The sequence below is a fragment of the Astyanax mexicanus genome, chromosome 20, assembly GCF_023375975.1.
Source record: "Astyanax mexicanus isolate ESR-SI-001 chromosome 20, AstMex3_surface, whole genome shotgun sequence".
Classification (NCBI taxonomy): domain Eukaryota; kingdom Metazoa; phylum Chordata; class Actinopteri; order Characiformes; family Acestrorhamphidae; genus Astyanax; species Astyanax mexicanus.
The window spans coordinates 27,340,537-27,358,558 of NC_064427.1; the positions used below are offsets into that span (position 1 = coordinate 27,340,537).

Here is an 18,022-nt window from a genome sequence, read left to right on the forward strand (position 1 = left end):
TCAAAAACCCACAACCTCTCTCTTGCTCGCACGCGCTCAAAAACTGCTATAAAAAACTCTAAATCTCTTTCTTTCTAACTACTACTGTTTCTTCAGCTTTCTCCTCCAACTTTTTCTACAGGTGAGTAAAGAATACATTTCCCAGCTGTTATTAATGACTTTTCAGTTATTTTATTATTTTTATTAATTATGTAAGCCAGTTAGCGTTCGGTTACTTAGTTAGTTAACCCAGTTAGCGTTAGCTAGCTTAGCTAACTAACCTAAACTATAAACATTCTTTTACATACGACTAAAACTGCTCGCGTGGCTCGTCTCGTTATTAAACACTAGTTATTCTCAAATAAGTCCAGACAAATACAAACAAACAGGAATATTAACAATACAATTATCAGAAATTAGCCCATTTACCTTGAACTATACAGTAGCATCGTGTAACTGGAGGTCACGTGACACAAGGGCCCTTTTCATACTTGCTATTAAAGGAAACCCTCATTAATAATATTCTGTTAATATTACACAATGAAGTATGTACATTTGAATATACTGCCCATGTCTTGTATTCAGTATCATTTCATATCAGTGTTGATGGGGTCCAATCAGTGACCAATCATGTGATTTGTGATATTGTAGTTATAGTTTTATTGTATAGACATCCCACACACCTGTGTTAAATATTTAGAGGGGAAAAGTAATATTACATTGTGTATGGGACTGCCCAATACAACATATTATTGTTGTTTTGTGAATTTCTGTATGGTTTATGAAATAATTTGTAAAAAAAACATTGTTTAAAAATATTGTAAAAATTAGTTGAAGTGCTCAAACCTTTGCACAAGCCACATGGATTTTCCTTTTTTTAAATATCTAGACATGTTGTGTTCTTTTTGATTAGCTAAGTACTTTTATAAGACTGTAGAAATATGTTTGAATGTACTCTGTACTGCATTTTTTATTACATTGAACCATATATTATTTTTTAAACTAAATTAAAGCAGTATTATGTAAGAATTTGTGTGTTGTGCAGGAAGACTCCACCTACAGTTGTATTTTTGCAACTTTTTAACATTTGATTTGTTATATACATAAAATAAGTTGCAGTCTTTATTTGATCACGGATTGGTTGGTTTAGATCTATGTTTATTTGTATGCTGACATTTGTGCTTTTCTCCACAGGTTCTTTTTTGCCCCCACAGGTTACAGGCTTTCAATTTCATCAGGAAAACACCGGGAATCCTTCCTTGCCATCTGAGCCGCTTCCCTGGTTCATCGACAACATCTGTCCGTATGATGGACGGTGTCTGCGCCAGGACAGTCCCTAGACTGGCAGACCAGGAGGAGAGGAGGAGAGGCAAGAAGCGGTCCACCAGCCTGCTCTCACCCATGTCTCCTCCGGCCAAGAGGGCGAAGACCATCCATGTTACGGACGGCGCCTGCGCAAGGACAGTCCCTAGACCGGCAGACCAGGAGGAGAGGAGAAGAGGCAAGAAGCAGTCCACCAGCTTGCTCTCAACCATGTCTCCTCCAGCCAAGAGGGTGAAGACCATGAAGACTGAAGATGACAAGGATCCTGTGCACCTGGAACCACAGGCTGGCCCATCTTCCTTTTCTGGAAGCACCGGCATGCCTGCTGAGGCGGCGTCAGTCCAGGCCACCGGTGTAACCACACACAGGAGGGTTTTGGGGAGAGACACCACCTACGATCTGCACCGGATGTTGGGAGAGTTCCTCTGTCGTCGTTGCCACCGGATTCAGGACCTTGCCTGGACTGAGCCTGTGTTCTGGCTTCTCTCCGTGGACAGGCACTTGTACAGGACCCTCTGGCACCGTCGCCACTTCCTCTGTCGAGGCAGCTTGGTCTTCCTGTATATGGTGTGCGAAGACAGCATTTCAGCACAGATCGCCAGCAGACGGGAACTGAAGGCTGTGCTTCTCACATGCCTTTATGTGTCTTGTGCCTACGTGGGTCATTCCATCTCTTACCCTGCCATGCCCTTCATAGTGGAGAGCAACAGGATGGCCTTTTGGAGACGTGTCCTTGGAATCACCTCGCGCCTCAGTGCGAAGATGCTGCAGATTAACAACAACCCGCAGTATTTCGCCATGGTCTTTTCCGACTTGAAGAACACGGAGGACCGCTGAAGGATCTGGTTGAGGAATCGTGCCTGGTGGAAATTTGGGCTGTTTTTAACATATGCGGCTGATACATTGTTATTGGATTAAATTGCCTAATGCCACATGGAACTGGTGACACTGAGCATGCATTACCGGTGCCAGTGGGGCTAGGTACGGTCTTAGTCACCAGGTAGGCTGATGTGGTGCTATGGTTATGAAGCTGTTAGTGGCTGACTGGGCAGGTAAGACTGGAAACCCAGCTGAGCGGGAAATTATTCGGATTGTATTTGTAATGTAACAACTTGTAATTGTAATAGGAGAATGTAGACACTGTTAACCACTGGCAGGGCAGTGGTGATGTCCTGACGAATGAGGGAATAGGAGCCTCAGTGCTCATAGTGTGCCATTGGTGGATAAAAAGGAGGGGCAGCTTCAGTCACAGGTATAGAGACTGGAGCTGTTCCAGCAAGGCTGTCTTCAGGTAAGAGACAGAACCTTGCTGCTGTGGCTTTGTGGCATGTGGCCCCTTTGACTGTGGAATTCCAGATGATAATGGGAAATTGTAGTCAAGTCTACCACAGCATGTTCAGCCAGAAGGAGGGAGGGAGTCCTCTGCCTTAATGAGAGTGGAGATTTCAACTGTCAGAGAATCATCACTGACATGGAGCGACCAGCTTTAATTTTGAGATCTGCAGAGTGACATGGTTGGACGGATTTCTGAAGCTGAGGTAGCTTGAGAAACATTCTTTGGTAAGTATGATCATCTGCTTTGCAGGGTCTGATGAAGACAGTGAGTATTCTTCTGCTGCCGATTATTAATCTTTCCTTTTCCTGGATTTCCTACATGTCAAACCGGCTGCATCCCTTTGTATGCTTGCATCCTGCAACATCCAGGTCGGTTTATCGCAATACGGATCAACAGTGGATTGAAGATATTAAAAAAAGTGAGAGTTTAACAGAAACAAAACACAGGTAAAAAAAAAAAAATTACTAATAACAATATGATCCAAAGTAAGAACTAACAGGCTAAACCAATAAAGCTACAAAACAATAGAAGCAAATAAGGAATTAGGAACTGTAACCACTTTACATATAGACCAATATTACAACAGAACATACAGGGAACTAGAACAGTAAAAACAAGAACAAATGATCAGTCTATAATGCTTATATTTAAAAGTTAAAAGTTTATGATATGTTTTTTTATTACTATATGTATTTGTATGTATTTCATATATATAATAGTTTGTCATATTGATTATTAGACAGAGATATATAGAGGTGTAATATATACTGTATTAATCATATTAATCATATAACTGTTTTTCAGTTTATAATAAATTAATTTAATAGTCTTGGTGTATATATTAACAACTAAGTTAAACAAATTAATATTTGACACAATTAATTTGTTTACAGATGTAGAATTAGATAAATTAGTTTATGGTAATTTTCCCCCAGTGTGCAATCCCTCTACTTCTTAGCTTTCCTTTTGTAGTGAGTGATTTTTTAAGAAAATTCAAATTAAATATTTAAATAAATTAAACCTTTAATTCAATGTAACCATTTCTCTGTCTGAATTATTTAAATAAAAATTCTTATTTAAACTTATTACCTGTCTCTGTCTCTTTATTTTACACCCACACACACTGTAGATGTTAACCCTGTAATGTCCATAATTTGGCATAGATAAACAAACTGGTTAATGTAGTTCTGAAAAAAAGGTTACAGTAGGGTTCGACTAAACAGACATGTCTTACCAGCTACTTTAAATTCACATTAAATGTTTATCATAAGGTTGTATAATTATAGTTTTAAAGTAAATTAATCCTGTATAGGATTTTGCTTGTAGCTGTGCAGAAAACTGTTTTATATAGAGAGAAAAACACACAAAAACAGACTTAGCATACACGTATACACCCATCATCCATAACAATAGCACCACCTGCCTTTTCTTTTACATTTATTTATAGGATTTTCACATTACCAAGTGAAAAAGAAATAACAAAACAAAACAGAAAATATATCCATATCCTAAACATAACATTAGAGGGCACACTACGAAAAGTTCACCACCTGCCTTATATTGAGTAGGTCCCCCTTGTGCTACTACCATCACAGATCTGATCATTCAAGACATGGAGCATGCAAGACCTTTAGGTGCTTATAAAATCACTTTAATGCCCTCTTGTGGCAAGTCCCAGTTTCTAATCAAACTGTAATCATTTACATATCTACCCTGAGAAAGTTCTAGGAAGTGTTACTTTATGTCAGTATATATGTGTGTGTAATATTTATTATCATATTATATAGGTTTTTATTAGGCTAATTCAGTTGTGCCTTATCATGCACCAGGGTTCACCAAAGCAAAAATTGTGCAATAATTCAAGCAGTTCAGCTTGGTTTGATGGCTTGTGACCATCCACTTTTCTCTTCATTATATTCCAGAGGTTTTCAATTTGGTAAAATTGAAAAAAAAAGAAACTCATAATTTTTAAGTGGTCACTTTTTTTCAGAGCTGTATATATATGTTTGTTTAATGCTGTTTTTTTTTTACTCTTTAATGGGTTTTTTTGCTTAAAAAAAAGAAAATTTCAACAGCATGAAGCTCTGCAGTGTCTGTGTGAGTGTATAAACACTATGACTGATGATGAAAGGGGCAGCAACCAGAGTTTTATCCGTTTAGCTCCAATCACCCATCTATTAAGATCTCACTCGCGGGCGCCCTCTAGCGGTTCTCAGCTATTATTTGATATAACAGGAATAATGTGAAGTTGCCACCCAGATAGCAAAGGGACGTTGAATCAACGTTCATTTTTCCATCGCTAATACATTGAAACAACGTTGATCTCTGACGTCAAACTTGATTTATTTGTGCACAACGATTTTACATAGATTTAGCATTAAGTTTTATATGTATGGTTTGTATTAAACTTTATTTACATCAAAAATGAATGTATTGTTTTTATTCTGTTCGCATAGCCTGTACTGTGGTCTCGCAGTGTAGAGAGCGACATTTCAATAATAATTATTAACATTTATATTGTATTTTGTGGGGAGCAACTTTCACCTTTTCCAGGCTGTTATTGTAAATATGAATATGTTCTTAATGACTTGCCTGAATAAATTAAAGGTTAAATTAAAGTAAATAAATAAAATAAAAACGTAAAAGCATTGCGAGGCTTTAAAAGAGCTACAAAAATTCCAAACTTTAAATAAATGGTTATTGCAATGTTTATTGGTATATCTAAGTGTTTCAACATTAACACTATTAGGCAATGTTAAATAAAAATGTGTTTTAGGGTTGTTTTCCATTATCAATAATAAAAAAAATAAGTTTGTTTAATGTTCTTTGCTATCAGGGCAGGCTCTTCTTCATATACCGGTTTTGATAATACAGCCCGGTTACAATGATAAATAATTAAATCATTAAATAAATCATTCAAATAGTTCAAGATAATTAAAATATTACTTTTGCTGAATGTTTAAGCAGAGTCATAAATTCCACACATATAATATATAATTAAATAAACAAAATCTATTTAAACAGAATAAAAATAAATATTTTTTTCGTGGAAGAATAAAATTATTAATAATAATAATAATCAATAGATGAGCTTTAATTGGATTTTTAGTAAACGTAGAGACTGGGATGTTTTTTTGATGAAACTATGTTTTATCATATAATAATATTTCAATTAATACTACAACTACTTCTACTACTAATAATAACATACCTCAAAGTAAATGTTGAAGTGGATTTTCTTACGAATGAAATGAATAGCTGAAAAGATTAACGAGCCACTAAACCGTGCCACACTCTTTCTGCCTCTTTCATCTAAAGTCTATCCCTCATCATACGGCTCTTCAACACCAGGATACAGTACAGTTAGAATTATACTTACATTTTCTGCTGTCTGCTATAGAATTTACTAAAGTTTTTGCCGCCTGACGCTTATATAATGTAGTTACCCAAACGCCCATTCTACCGATTTTATCATTTTTCACCTGCAAATGCGTTAAAAACGAGACAGGTGTCAAATCTGGCAACCCTGACTAGAGAGAGCTGTTTAATTTGCTTAAAAATAATTAAAAAGTATTTTAGGTTAAAAATTTTAGCCGGGATCATTACTCATTTTACACATATAGAAAATAAAATGTATTAAAGTGATATGAATATTTAATTAAAATCTGTATAATTATAGCCAGAATTATGAGTGATAATAATAATAATAATAATAATAATAATAATAATAATAATATTGATGGTAATAATAATAATAATGATAATAATAATAAAAATAATAATAATAATAATAATAATATGAAGAAGATACCTCAAAGTAAATTCCAAAGTTGATTTTCTTTAATTAATTAAATAAATATCTGACAGCATTAACAAGCTACATAAAACGTGCCACACTCTCGCCTATCTGTAATAAAAATAGCTTAACTTTCTGGCGTTTAGGTACTGTAGTTACCCAAATATGGCAAACCTTTTTTTAGTATCATTTTAGCTAAATATTTTTATTTTTACACATATAATAATATATAAATTCAAAATAAAATGTATTAAAATAAAACATATATATTTCTTTATTGATTGTTTCCGCTGACGTCAGCTCACCGCTAGTATATAATCACTATAGCAACCGAAAACTCAAAAACCCACAACCTCTCTCTTGCTCGCACGCGCTCAAAAACTGCTATAAAAAACTCTAAAATTCTTACTAACTACTACTGTTTCTCCAGCTTTCTCCTCCAACTTTTTCTACAGGTGAGTAAAGACTACATTTCTCTGCTGTTATTAATGACGTTTCAGTTATTTTATTATTGTATTGATTTATATAAGCTAGTTAGCGTTAGGTTAGTTAGTTAACCCAGTTAGCGTTAGCTAGCTTAGCTAACTAACCTAAAGTATATAAACATTCTTTAAATACGACTAAAACGGTTCGCTTGGCTCGTCTGGTTATTAAAAACTTTTTAATAACTAGTCTAATAAATTCAGACAAATACAAACAAACAGGCATATTAACAAAACAATTATGATAAAGTTTTAACTTGTGAACTATACAGTAGCATCGTGTAACTGGAGGTCACGTGACATAAGCCCCTTTTCATACTTGCTGTTAAAGGAAACCCTCATTAATAATATTCTGTTAATATTACATAATAAAGTATGTATATTTAAATATACTGCCCATGTCCTGTATTCAGTATCATTTCATATCAGTGTTGATGGGGACCAATCAGTGACCAATCATGTGATGTGTGATATTGTAGCATAGTTTTATTGTATAGACATCCCACACACCTGTGTGAAATATTTAGAGGGGAAATGTATTATTACATTGTATGGATTCATTTCTGTGGATTTCTGTTTGGTTTATGAAATCATTTGGTTCATTCAAAACATTGTTTAAAAATATTATAAAAAAAAGTGCTTAAACACAAGCCAAATGGATTTTTCCTTTTTTTAATATCTAGAAAATGTTGTGTTCTGTTTGATTAGCTAAGTACTTTTATGAGACTGTAGAAATATGTTTGAATGTACTCTGTACTGCATTTTTATTACATTAAACCATATATCCTTTTTTAAACTAAATTAAAGCAGCATCATGTAAGAATTTGTGTTTGTGCAGGAAGGCTCCACCTACAGTTGTATTATTGCAACTTGAATTTTTAACATTTGATTTGTTATATACATAAAATAAGTTGCAGTCTTTATTTGATCACGGATTGGTTGGTTTAGATCTATGTTTATTTGTATGCTGACATTTGTGCTTTTCTCCACAGGTTCTTTTTTGCCCCCACAGGTTACAGGCTTTCAATTTCATCAGGAAGACATCAGGAAAACACCAGGAACTCTTCCTTACCATCGGAGCCGCTTCCTGGGTTCATCAACAACATCTGTCCGTATTATGGACGGCGTCTGCGCCAGGACAGTCCCTAGACTGGCAGACCAGGAGGAGAGGAGGAGAGGAAAGAAGCGGTCCACCAGCCTGCTCTCACCCATGTCTCCTCCGGCCAAGAGGGCGAAGACCATCCGTGTTACGGATGGCGCCTGCGCAAGGACAGTCCCTAGACCGTCAGACCAGGAGGAGAGGAGAAGAGGCAAGAAGAAGTCCACCAGCTTGCTCTCAACCATGTCTCCTCCAGCCAAGAGGGTGAAGACCATGAAGACTGAAGATGACAAGGATCCTTTGCACCTGGAACCACAGGCTGGCCCATCTTCCTTTTCTGGAAGCACCGGCATGCCTGCTGAGGCGGCGTCAGTCCAGGCCACCGGTGTAACCACACACAGGAGGGTTTTGGGGAGAGACACCACCTACGATCTGCACCGGATGTTGGGAGAGTTCCTCTGTCGTCGTTGCCACCGGATTCAGGACCTTGCCTGGACTGAGCCTGTGTTCTGGCTTCTCTCCGTGGACAGGCACTTGTACAGGACCCTCTGGCACCGTCGCCACTTCCTCTGTCGAGGCAGCTTGGTCTTCCTGTATATGGTGTGCGAAGACAGCATTTCAGCACAGATCGCCAGCAGACGGGAACTGAAGGCTGTGCTTCTCACATGCCTTTATGTGTCCTGTGCCTACGTGGGTCATTCCATCTCTTACCCTGCCATGCCCTTCATAGTGGAGAGCAACAGGATGGCCTTCTGGAGACGTGTCCTTGGAATCACCTCGCGCCTCAGTGCGAAGATGCTGCAGATTAACAACGACCCGCAGTATTTCGCCATGGTCTTTTCCGACTTGAAGAACAAGGAGGACCGCTGAAGGATCTGGTTGAGGAATCGTGCCTGGTGGAAATTTGGGCTGTTTTTAACATATGCGGCTGATACATTGTTATTGGATTAAATTGCCTAATGCCACATGGAACTGGTGACACTGAGCATGCATTACCGGTGCCAGTGGGGCTAGGTACGGTCTTAGTCACCAGGTAGGCTGATGTGGTGCTATGGTTATGAAGCTGTTAGTGGCTGACTGGGCAGGTAAGACTGGAAACCCAGCTGAGCGGGAAATTATTCGGATTGTATTTGTAATGTAACAACTTGTAATTGTAATAGGAGAATGTAGACACTGTTAACCACTGGCAGGGCAGTGGTGATGTCCTGACGAATGAGGGAATAGGAGCCTCAGTGCTCATAGTGTGCCATTGGTGGATAAATAGGAGGGGCAGCTTCAGTCACAGGTATAGAGACTGGAGCTGTTCCAGCAAGGCTGTCTTCAGGTAAGAGACAGAACCTTGCTGCTGTGGCTTTGTGGCATGTGGCCCCTTTGACTGTGGAATTCCAGATGATAATGGGAAATTGTAGTCAAGTCTACCACAGCATGTTCAGCCAGAAGGAGGGAGGGAGTCCTCTGCCTTAATGAGAGTGGAGATTTCAACTGTCAGAGAATCATCACTGACATGGAGCGACCAGCTTTAATTTTGAGATCTGCAGTGACATGGTTGGACGGATTTCTGAAGCTGAGGTAGCTTGAGAAATATTCTTTGGTAAGTATGATCATCTGCTTTGCAGGGTCTGATGAAGACAGTGAGTATTCTTCTGCTGCCGATTATTAATCTTTCCTTTTCCTGGATTTCCTACATGTCAAACCGGCTGCATCCCTTTGTATGCTTGCATCCTGCAACATCCAGGTCGGTTTATGGCAATACGGATCAACAGTGGATCGAAGATATTTAAAAAAGTGATAGTTTAACAGAAACAAAACACTGGAAAAAAATGAAAAACTAATAACTATACAATCCAAAAGGCTAAACCAATAAAGCTACAAAACAGTAGAAGCAAATAAGGAATTAGGAACGACTTTACATATAGACCAATATTACAACAGAACAATATTAGAACTAGAACAGAAAAAAAAACAAGAACAAATGTGTCATAATGAGCACAGAATTGCAGACACGTGCAGATACTGATAAAAATATATGTTTATTATGAAAATAAACAGATGCACCAGACGTGACAAAATGATAGGTCTATAATGATTATATTCAAAAGTTAAAACTGTATGATATGTAGTTTATTACAATATGTATTTGTATGTATTTTATATATATATAATAGTTTGTCATATTGATTATTAGACAGAGATATATAGAGGTGTAATATATACTGTATTAATTATATTAATCATATAAAAGTTTTTTCAGTTCATAATAAATTAATTTAATAGTCTTAGTGTATATATTAACAACTAAATTAAACAAATTAGTATTTGACACAATTTAATTTGTTTACAGATGAAGAATTAGATAAATTAGTTTATGATTATTTCCCCCCTCAGTGAATTCCCTCTACTTTTTAGCTTAGTGAGTGATTTGTATATATTTTGTATATATATATTTGTAAATATTTAAATAAATTAAACCTTTAATTCAGTGTAACAATTTCTCTGTCTGAAAATGATAAATAAAAATTCTTATTTAAACTTATTACCTGCCTCTGTCTCTTTATTTTACACCCACACACACTGAAGATGTTACCACTGTAAAGTTAAGTAAACTAAAGAATATAGTTCTAACAAAAAGCCAAACAAAATTTATTTTGGTTACACTTTAACAGACATGCCTTACCAGCTAATTTACATTCACATTAAAGTTTGTATATTTATAGTTTTATAGTATTATTTTAATCATTTATCTGAATAGAAGTTTATTCACTTTATGTCAATATCAGTGACACTGATATGATAAATTATTATTAGAATAAAAAAAAAAACGACACACATTCACAATTTCTAACACATATTAGCACCTAACACCTTTTATATTAATTAGGTTACCCTACCATCACAAGTCCTTAAGACCTAAATATGCCTATAGAAGCTCTTTTACACAGATTTTTGCAGCTATATAGGAAGTGATTTTTTGTCAGCAAATGTATTATCACACATAGGTTTTGTAATATGTAGGTAATTTGGTAAATAAAGGGATTAAAGGAGATTTTATTGTCATTCGCTTCACATGTGTTTCATGAGGTGGAACGAAATTGTGATCTCACAATCCAGTTCACACCCAAGAGCTGCTGTTAAAATAGATAATATAGATAAAATAGATACAAAATAAAAAAACACAATAAAAACAGGAAAAATACAAAAAAGGATAAAAATAAAAAGAGGATAGATAAATACTCAAAACAAATAAATAGGGAGAGTAGGCAGGTAGCAGCACCATGAAGTCCAGAGTGCGAGTTTTGCTATAGCAGCATGATAATGTGAATTAAGAGCAGTACAAGATTGACAGTGTTTGTAAACAGGAATTTGTTCTTGTAAAGTGAGAGTGCAGTGTGTTTTTAGGTGGAGTTTAACAGTCTTACAGCTTCTGGAATGAAGCTGTTTCTGAGTCTGGTCTTTTTGCACTTGATGCTCCGCAGCCTCCTGCCTGAGGGGAGCGGGACAAAACGTGTATGTGCTGGGTGGGTGGGATCCTTCCTGATGCAGGTGGCCCTTTTTCTGCAGTTGAGGTGTAATATCTTGTTATGTACCAGTGTTCACCAAAGCATTGCATCTCCATCCCATCTCACCCCACCTCTATCCTTACCCACACACACAATCTTTTTTAATCCATTTAAAAAAAGTGAACTAAGTCACAAATAAAGATGAGACATTACACCACAGGTTTTATGTGCGTTGTCTTTACAAACAAAATACATTTAGAAGAAGGAGAATCCAACAAGGAGGCTAGTCAGCAGGTCTTATCTCTGTCCAATCTATACCCACTTCTGGACAAACTTAGGGACTCCTTCATGCCCACAAACACTGCAGTATCTGTGGTCCTAAATGTGGTTCTTCATGGGTTTTAAAAGGTTGTTGTAATTAAGCTACTGGGAACATAGCATAATTCATTATTATATATATTTTTTAACATCAGTAGTGATAGAGACTGGACAGAGACTGCAATACCATATGCAAAGTGGATGCCAATATTCTACCTGAGGCAAATTGTGTTACATTCAATGGTTACATACAAGCACCTGGCTGTGTGTGCTTATCTCAGGCTCCACTGTGTACACAGTTGTGCTTATCTGAATGGAGAAAGGCTATAAAAGTGGTTGTAGGCCAAATATGCTACTTAAATGACTGACACAGCACTAAATGTAATGTATACGGCACTAGTCAAAAATTTGGACACACCTTAAATTCAGTGGATTTTCATTATTATTATAAAAAAATCATATGGATTATTAAGTAAACAGAAAGTGTTGAACCAGAGTATGTTTTATATTTTAGATTCTTTAGAGTAGCATGTTTGGGGATTAGTGAGTGTAATAAACGCTTCAGTTGAATGTTACAGATGTTTCTGCATTTCTGCTCGTCTTCAGCTGTGCACTAGGTGGCACTTGAATCACATGTTCAGAGAAAAGGCAGCAGCAGAACTGTAGGAAACAGCTGCCCAGAACTTGCTCAACTTCCAAATCATGTCTCTGTCATATGGTTTCCATCATCAATAGCAGAAATTTCCTGTTTCACACAGAGGTGGATTAAGATTTAGTGACTGTGTTGGCTCAATGTCAATATAACGTTCCTTTTGTGGCGTTTAAATTTTATACAAACACAGTTTTTGAAATATTACAAATGTGTAGAAATGTTAGGATTCACTTTAAATAACCTTTTATACATTTTATACAGTTTTCTTTGATGTGGGGATGTTTTTTATGCTGTATCCGCAGTGCTGCCTGGTTAAGTTGAAAAATACTTGTTAAAATGGTTAGATTTCAATGAGATTTTAATTATTAATATAGCTAAATTAAAAAATATATATCAAATGATTTAAATGTGTCTGGGAATTTCCCTATCCATACTGTCATCTTGGGATAAACCAGACCTTTTAAAAAAATAACCTTTGACATCAGTGTCATCACAACCTACATGTTTGTATTATTTTCTACTAAAGACACTTGCTGCATGGTAAAAAAAAAAAAAAAGAAAAAAAGAATATTAATAATTTTACTTAATATTTCTCATATTCTCTGCATACTTAGCTGAAGTAAAGCTAAAGGTGTCCACCCTGTTGTGGTAAACATATCATGGTATTTTAAAATTATATAACAAAATTAATGAATGTATCTTTGAAATAGAACAAGTTGTTGGCCATTAAACAATTCAGCATGTATGCAACTCAATTTCAATAAAACTGTCCACCCTGTCTAAGCAAGCTGCATGACAAAATGTACAGTTTTAGGGATTTTAACAATTTTAGATAGGAAATCTGATTTTTGTGTATGTATTTTTGCACCAGGAGTGGCATAAAGTTATCCAAAAGTAGTGTGTAAGACTGGTGGAGGAGAACACGCCAAGATGCATGAAAACTGTGATTAAAAACCAGGATTATTCCACCAAATATTGATAAACTCTGAACTCTTAAAAACATATTAATATAAACTAATAACTTTAAATTATTTGAGGTCTGAAAGCTCTGCATCTTTTTTGTTATTTCAGGCATTTCTCATTTTCTGCAAATAAATACTCTAAAAGACAATAAAGACAATATTCTTATTTGGAATTTGGAAGAAATTAATGTAAAGTTCCCTCTTTTTAAATGTTCCACCCAAGGTACGTTTCTTTGCCTAAAGCCTAAAGTCATTAGTATTCAGTCAAAGCCGGAATTGTTCTTAGCTTTTCCGGAACTTGCTGTACTACCTTTGCACTCTTTCTGCTTTTGTTTACACTGTGACTCTGGCTGAAAGGGGCTGGGTGACTCTGTCTTTTGCAACACTGCTTTAAAGCTTCTTAATCACTTGATGACCTCATCACTGTGTCTTTAGCTTGGCTTCATGTTAACCCTTTATTGTGTTCCTCAGAGTATTCAGATCATTCAAGCAACTGTAGGAGCTATGATGTGTTCTGTTTGTGTACACACAGTAAACTGGTGTAGACTGAATTTATAGAACCTGTGTAGGAAACATATGGCCTCTTTCTTTGGACACATGAAATTTAAGTGGATTAATAAGGATAATAAAATGGTGCACCTGGTGTTCTAAAGTACTTTTCCTATTCGTTTGGTGCCAAGTCATATGTGCCACATGTTTAATGCATTATAGCTAACAATGCTCTTGACTATTCCAAAAAAAGTAATTCCTAAAACTGAAAGAGACTTTCAGCGGGCAGTGTTTCGTAACAGTGACAGGAAATGCATAATTCATTTAAATGTCACTAAAGGCAATATAATTTTTAAACACATATACTATACACTTTAGTCCTACATAAGCTTTTAGGACATTCCATTCTAAATCCATAGGCATTAATATGAAGTTATCCCAGACCCTTTGCAGCTATATTCATCCATTCAGACTGGAGGTACCCAGAAGAGCATTTGTGAGGTCAGATATTTTTAAGACTGTTGGATGAGAGCGACTGGATCACAATTTGCGTTCTGGTTTATTGTAAAAAGTTCTTTCACATCAAAATCAACCTACTCTCACATCTCCTTTATGGACCTTGCTTTGTACGCTGGGGCACATTCAAGCTAGAACAGAGAAGGGCCTTCCCCAAAATGTTTTCACAATGATGGAAACAAACAACTGTCCAAAATGTATTGATTTAAAAAAGTGTTATGATTTCCCTTTACTGGAACTAAGGAGCTTGAGTCAGTCTCAACAAAATTATCACATAGCATTATCCCTCCTCTGACAAACTTTACAGCTGGCACAAAGCAGTCAAGCATTTATGGTTAACTTACTTAGAACCTTACATTTTCTGAATGTTCTTAGAACATTTTTATTTAATGTTTTAAATGTTTTGGTAACATCGCTGCAATATCACTTGTATTTTTTATTTTGGTTTATGTAATTTTTTATGCTTTCATATATTTGTATTCTCTAGCTGAGAACATTATGTGAAAAAAATTAAATGTAATACAAACCATTATTATATCACATGTTTTCAGAACGTTCCTGGGATGTTTTTTCTGTAATATTACAGGCTAACTTTTCCGAAACATTTTCAAAACATTGCTAAATGTTCTTATAATGTTCTCTGGCTTTTGCTCATGTCTGTAAAGGCAGACCGCATGGCTAGGTGCTTGATTTTGTAACAATAAATAAAATACATTAATTCAATAATTAGGAGGTGAATCTCAATATTTAATTTGTACTAAATTAGCAAGTCCTGTTGATCTCCTGTTCTACCACATCCCAAAATAATGACTAATGATGAATTTAAATTCATCGAGAGGGAAGGAAGGCCACAACACAACTCAACACTGACCCCACTGTCATCATGATAGAACCAGTTTAGGGTGGCTTTATCTTTGTGATATGATACTTCCACATACTGGAAGTAGCTATTTGTAGGTAGGCAAAAGAAACCCATGAAGGGATGCACATGGTCAACAACAATAGTCAAACAGGCTGTGGCATTACAGTGATAACTGATGTAAGGTAGATCCACAGACTCATGTTGCTGTTGCCAGATTCTGAACTTACCATTTGTTTGCCTCTACAGACATTGTCCAGAGATAGATCAGAGCAGACCATGCTTTTCCAGTCTTCAGCGGGCCAGTTATGGTGAGCCTGTGTCCACTGCAGCCTCAGCTTACTGTTCTTGGCTGACAGAAACGGAACGCAATGTGGTCTTCTTCTGTTGTAGCCCATCTGCACTACAGTAAAATAACACAGTATATAACGGTTTAACAGTGTTTTATTCTAAAACTGTAGAACGCAATGACAACAGCAGCCACCTGCATATACAACTGTAACATTTGTGGGAAAAACAGGTGTTTATATTTAAAACATTTCACAGGAATTTACTGCTTTGTTGTGAGACTAAAAAGAGCCTACAAACATCCTTAATTTGCATAATGGGTTTGTCTTACCGTGCCACAGGAAGGGCTACCTTCCTGTTGGGTGTTCAGTTATATTGTATATAATGGTTGCTTGCCTGGACACAGTGTCGTAGGTCTTAAGAGCAAGCTGCCATTTACTTTTTTCCTAAGCATGACTTTATGCTTTATGTCAGTTATGCTACAGTGAGAGTCTTTACAGTGTGGCCAACTATTATTTTACAGTATTCTGCCAGTAATAATTTTGCAGCTCTTCATTGGCAACTAAACGTTTTAAAGTTATTTTTATTTGCAATATTACAAGTATTTATTTATGCCAATACCTACTCTAAGAAACCTGTAATACATTTATAGTACACTACTGTTCTAAGCTTTTTTTTTGTAATTTGGTGTAATCATTCTCCACAGTGAATTACTGTAATTTTACAATATTTTATTGGCAACTTTTTTTGCAGTCAACTTACTGTAAAATTTATGAGATACTTTTAACAGTGTGTATCCAGGTTGGACATGTATTGTGACATGCCTTTCTTATCACTACAGTTGTACAGAGTAATGGTTAGTGGTTATCTAAGTCACTGTAGCCTTTCTGTTGGCTTGAACCAGCCTGAACTTCCTCAGACGAGCTCAGATTTTAGTCCACAAATCTGCTCCTTACTGTATGTGTTTTCTTTGGAACATCGCTCTGTGAACAGTACTGGTTATATACTCCAACACATGAACACTCTCTGCTTTCTTTTTTTTTTCTTTCTTCAGAGGTTTAAAACATACCTCTGTGGTGGTCTGCTATTAATGTTGTGTTAAATTATGCTTTTCAATTAGAATTTTGGCCAGACTTGCTGACATTTACTGTGTGGCATGATCGTGAGCAGTGGGAAAAGAATGAGGAAAAGAATCCACAGGCCTCCATCTTAATTTGCTGTTTGTATACAAAACACAGAGTGGGGAATAGTGCTGGGCATTAGCTCAAAGGCTATAATGATTTCCTGCTCCATGCTGGAACGGAACTCTGTAATTTGTCCGTGTTTATGCCGCCGCGTGATGGTATCTCTCTGGAGCTTCGGTAACTCGTGGATAGGGTATCGGGGGTGTAATTAGTAGGGGCCGGTGATGGGTCGTGCTCGGCTCAATGTTTAAAGCTGACAATGTTGGGAGGTGTACATGACACGGATAGGACATTCCTGTGCCGTGCCCAGGAGAGCAGCAATTTTGGACAGGACGTTTATAGTGCAGATGCAGTTTACCCAGGGGGAGGGCGAGGGCCTTTTATTCAAGCCCGGTGGATCTGTAGAGATACTGCATGCAGGACAGTGTGAGCTCATCACGGATGTCATCTATTTCATCTCAACACGTTCAGCCCAGAGCTTGCAAAAGTGAATTTACACTAAAAAAATTACGAGTAAAATGTACTTAAAAAAAGTTTTGCAACTTTCTGCATTTGCTTTTTTTTAAGTTAATTTAATTTCAGATAAATTTAAGTAAATTTAACTCGGTTTCGAGACTTAAATGTTACATAGAGTAAATAAGTGAACTGAACTTCTTTAAGTAAACTTTACTTAATTTATTTTTGCTGAATCAATCCTTTCTTTTAGTAACCTTTACTTAATTTATGAAATATTTTTATTTATTTATTTAAAATACTAAAAAGAATGTATTACATGCCATCCATGTGTTGAGACAATTAGACTTAGTCTGTTTACAAAATAAATCTTTGAGATTATGTAAATATCTGAATGTGTGTTTTAACTAAAAATATTACAATTTCAGGAATTTATATAACATATTATGCATCATAAATTATTTACTGAGATTACTTATTTACCCTATGTAACATTTAAGTCTTGAAATCGAGTTGAAGTTTCTTACACTTATCTGAAGTTAAATTTACTTTAAAAAAGAAATTGCCAAAAGTTGCAAAACATTTTTAAAGTAAATTTTACTCATATTTTTTCTGTGTAATGTGTACATATATAGATACACTTATAAGATCTATATGTATTTGAACTGAGACTTTAAACAACCATAAGGGATTTAAAATGAAGCTATCAAGTAGTGATTGCAGTGTACACTGTGCAAACTAAAACTTTGCATTAATCATTTGAGCCTCCATTTTTACAGGCCCAAAGGT

The 18,022-nt window shown here is 36.1% G+C and overlaps 1 protein-coding gene and 1 pseudogene across 1 annotated transcript; both read left to right on the forward strand.

Moving 5' to 3' along the window:
• On the forward strand, positions 1-10,251 carry LOC111194985 (cyclin-dependent kinase 5 activator 1-like; annotated as a pseudogene).
• Positions 1,078-3,587, forward strand: LOC111194992 (cyclin-dependent kinase 5 activator 1-like). Its single transcript, XM_022680721.2, has one exon. The coding sequence runs from the start codon at positions 1,285-1,287 to the stop codon at positions 2,137-2,139; it is 855 nt and encodes a 284-aa protein (XP_022536442.2). The 5' UTR covers positions 1,078-1,284; the 3' UTR covers positions 2,140-3,587.
• Positions 10,252-18,022: the final 7,771 nt, after the last annotated feature.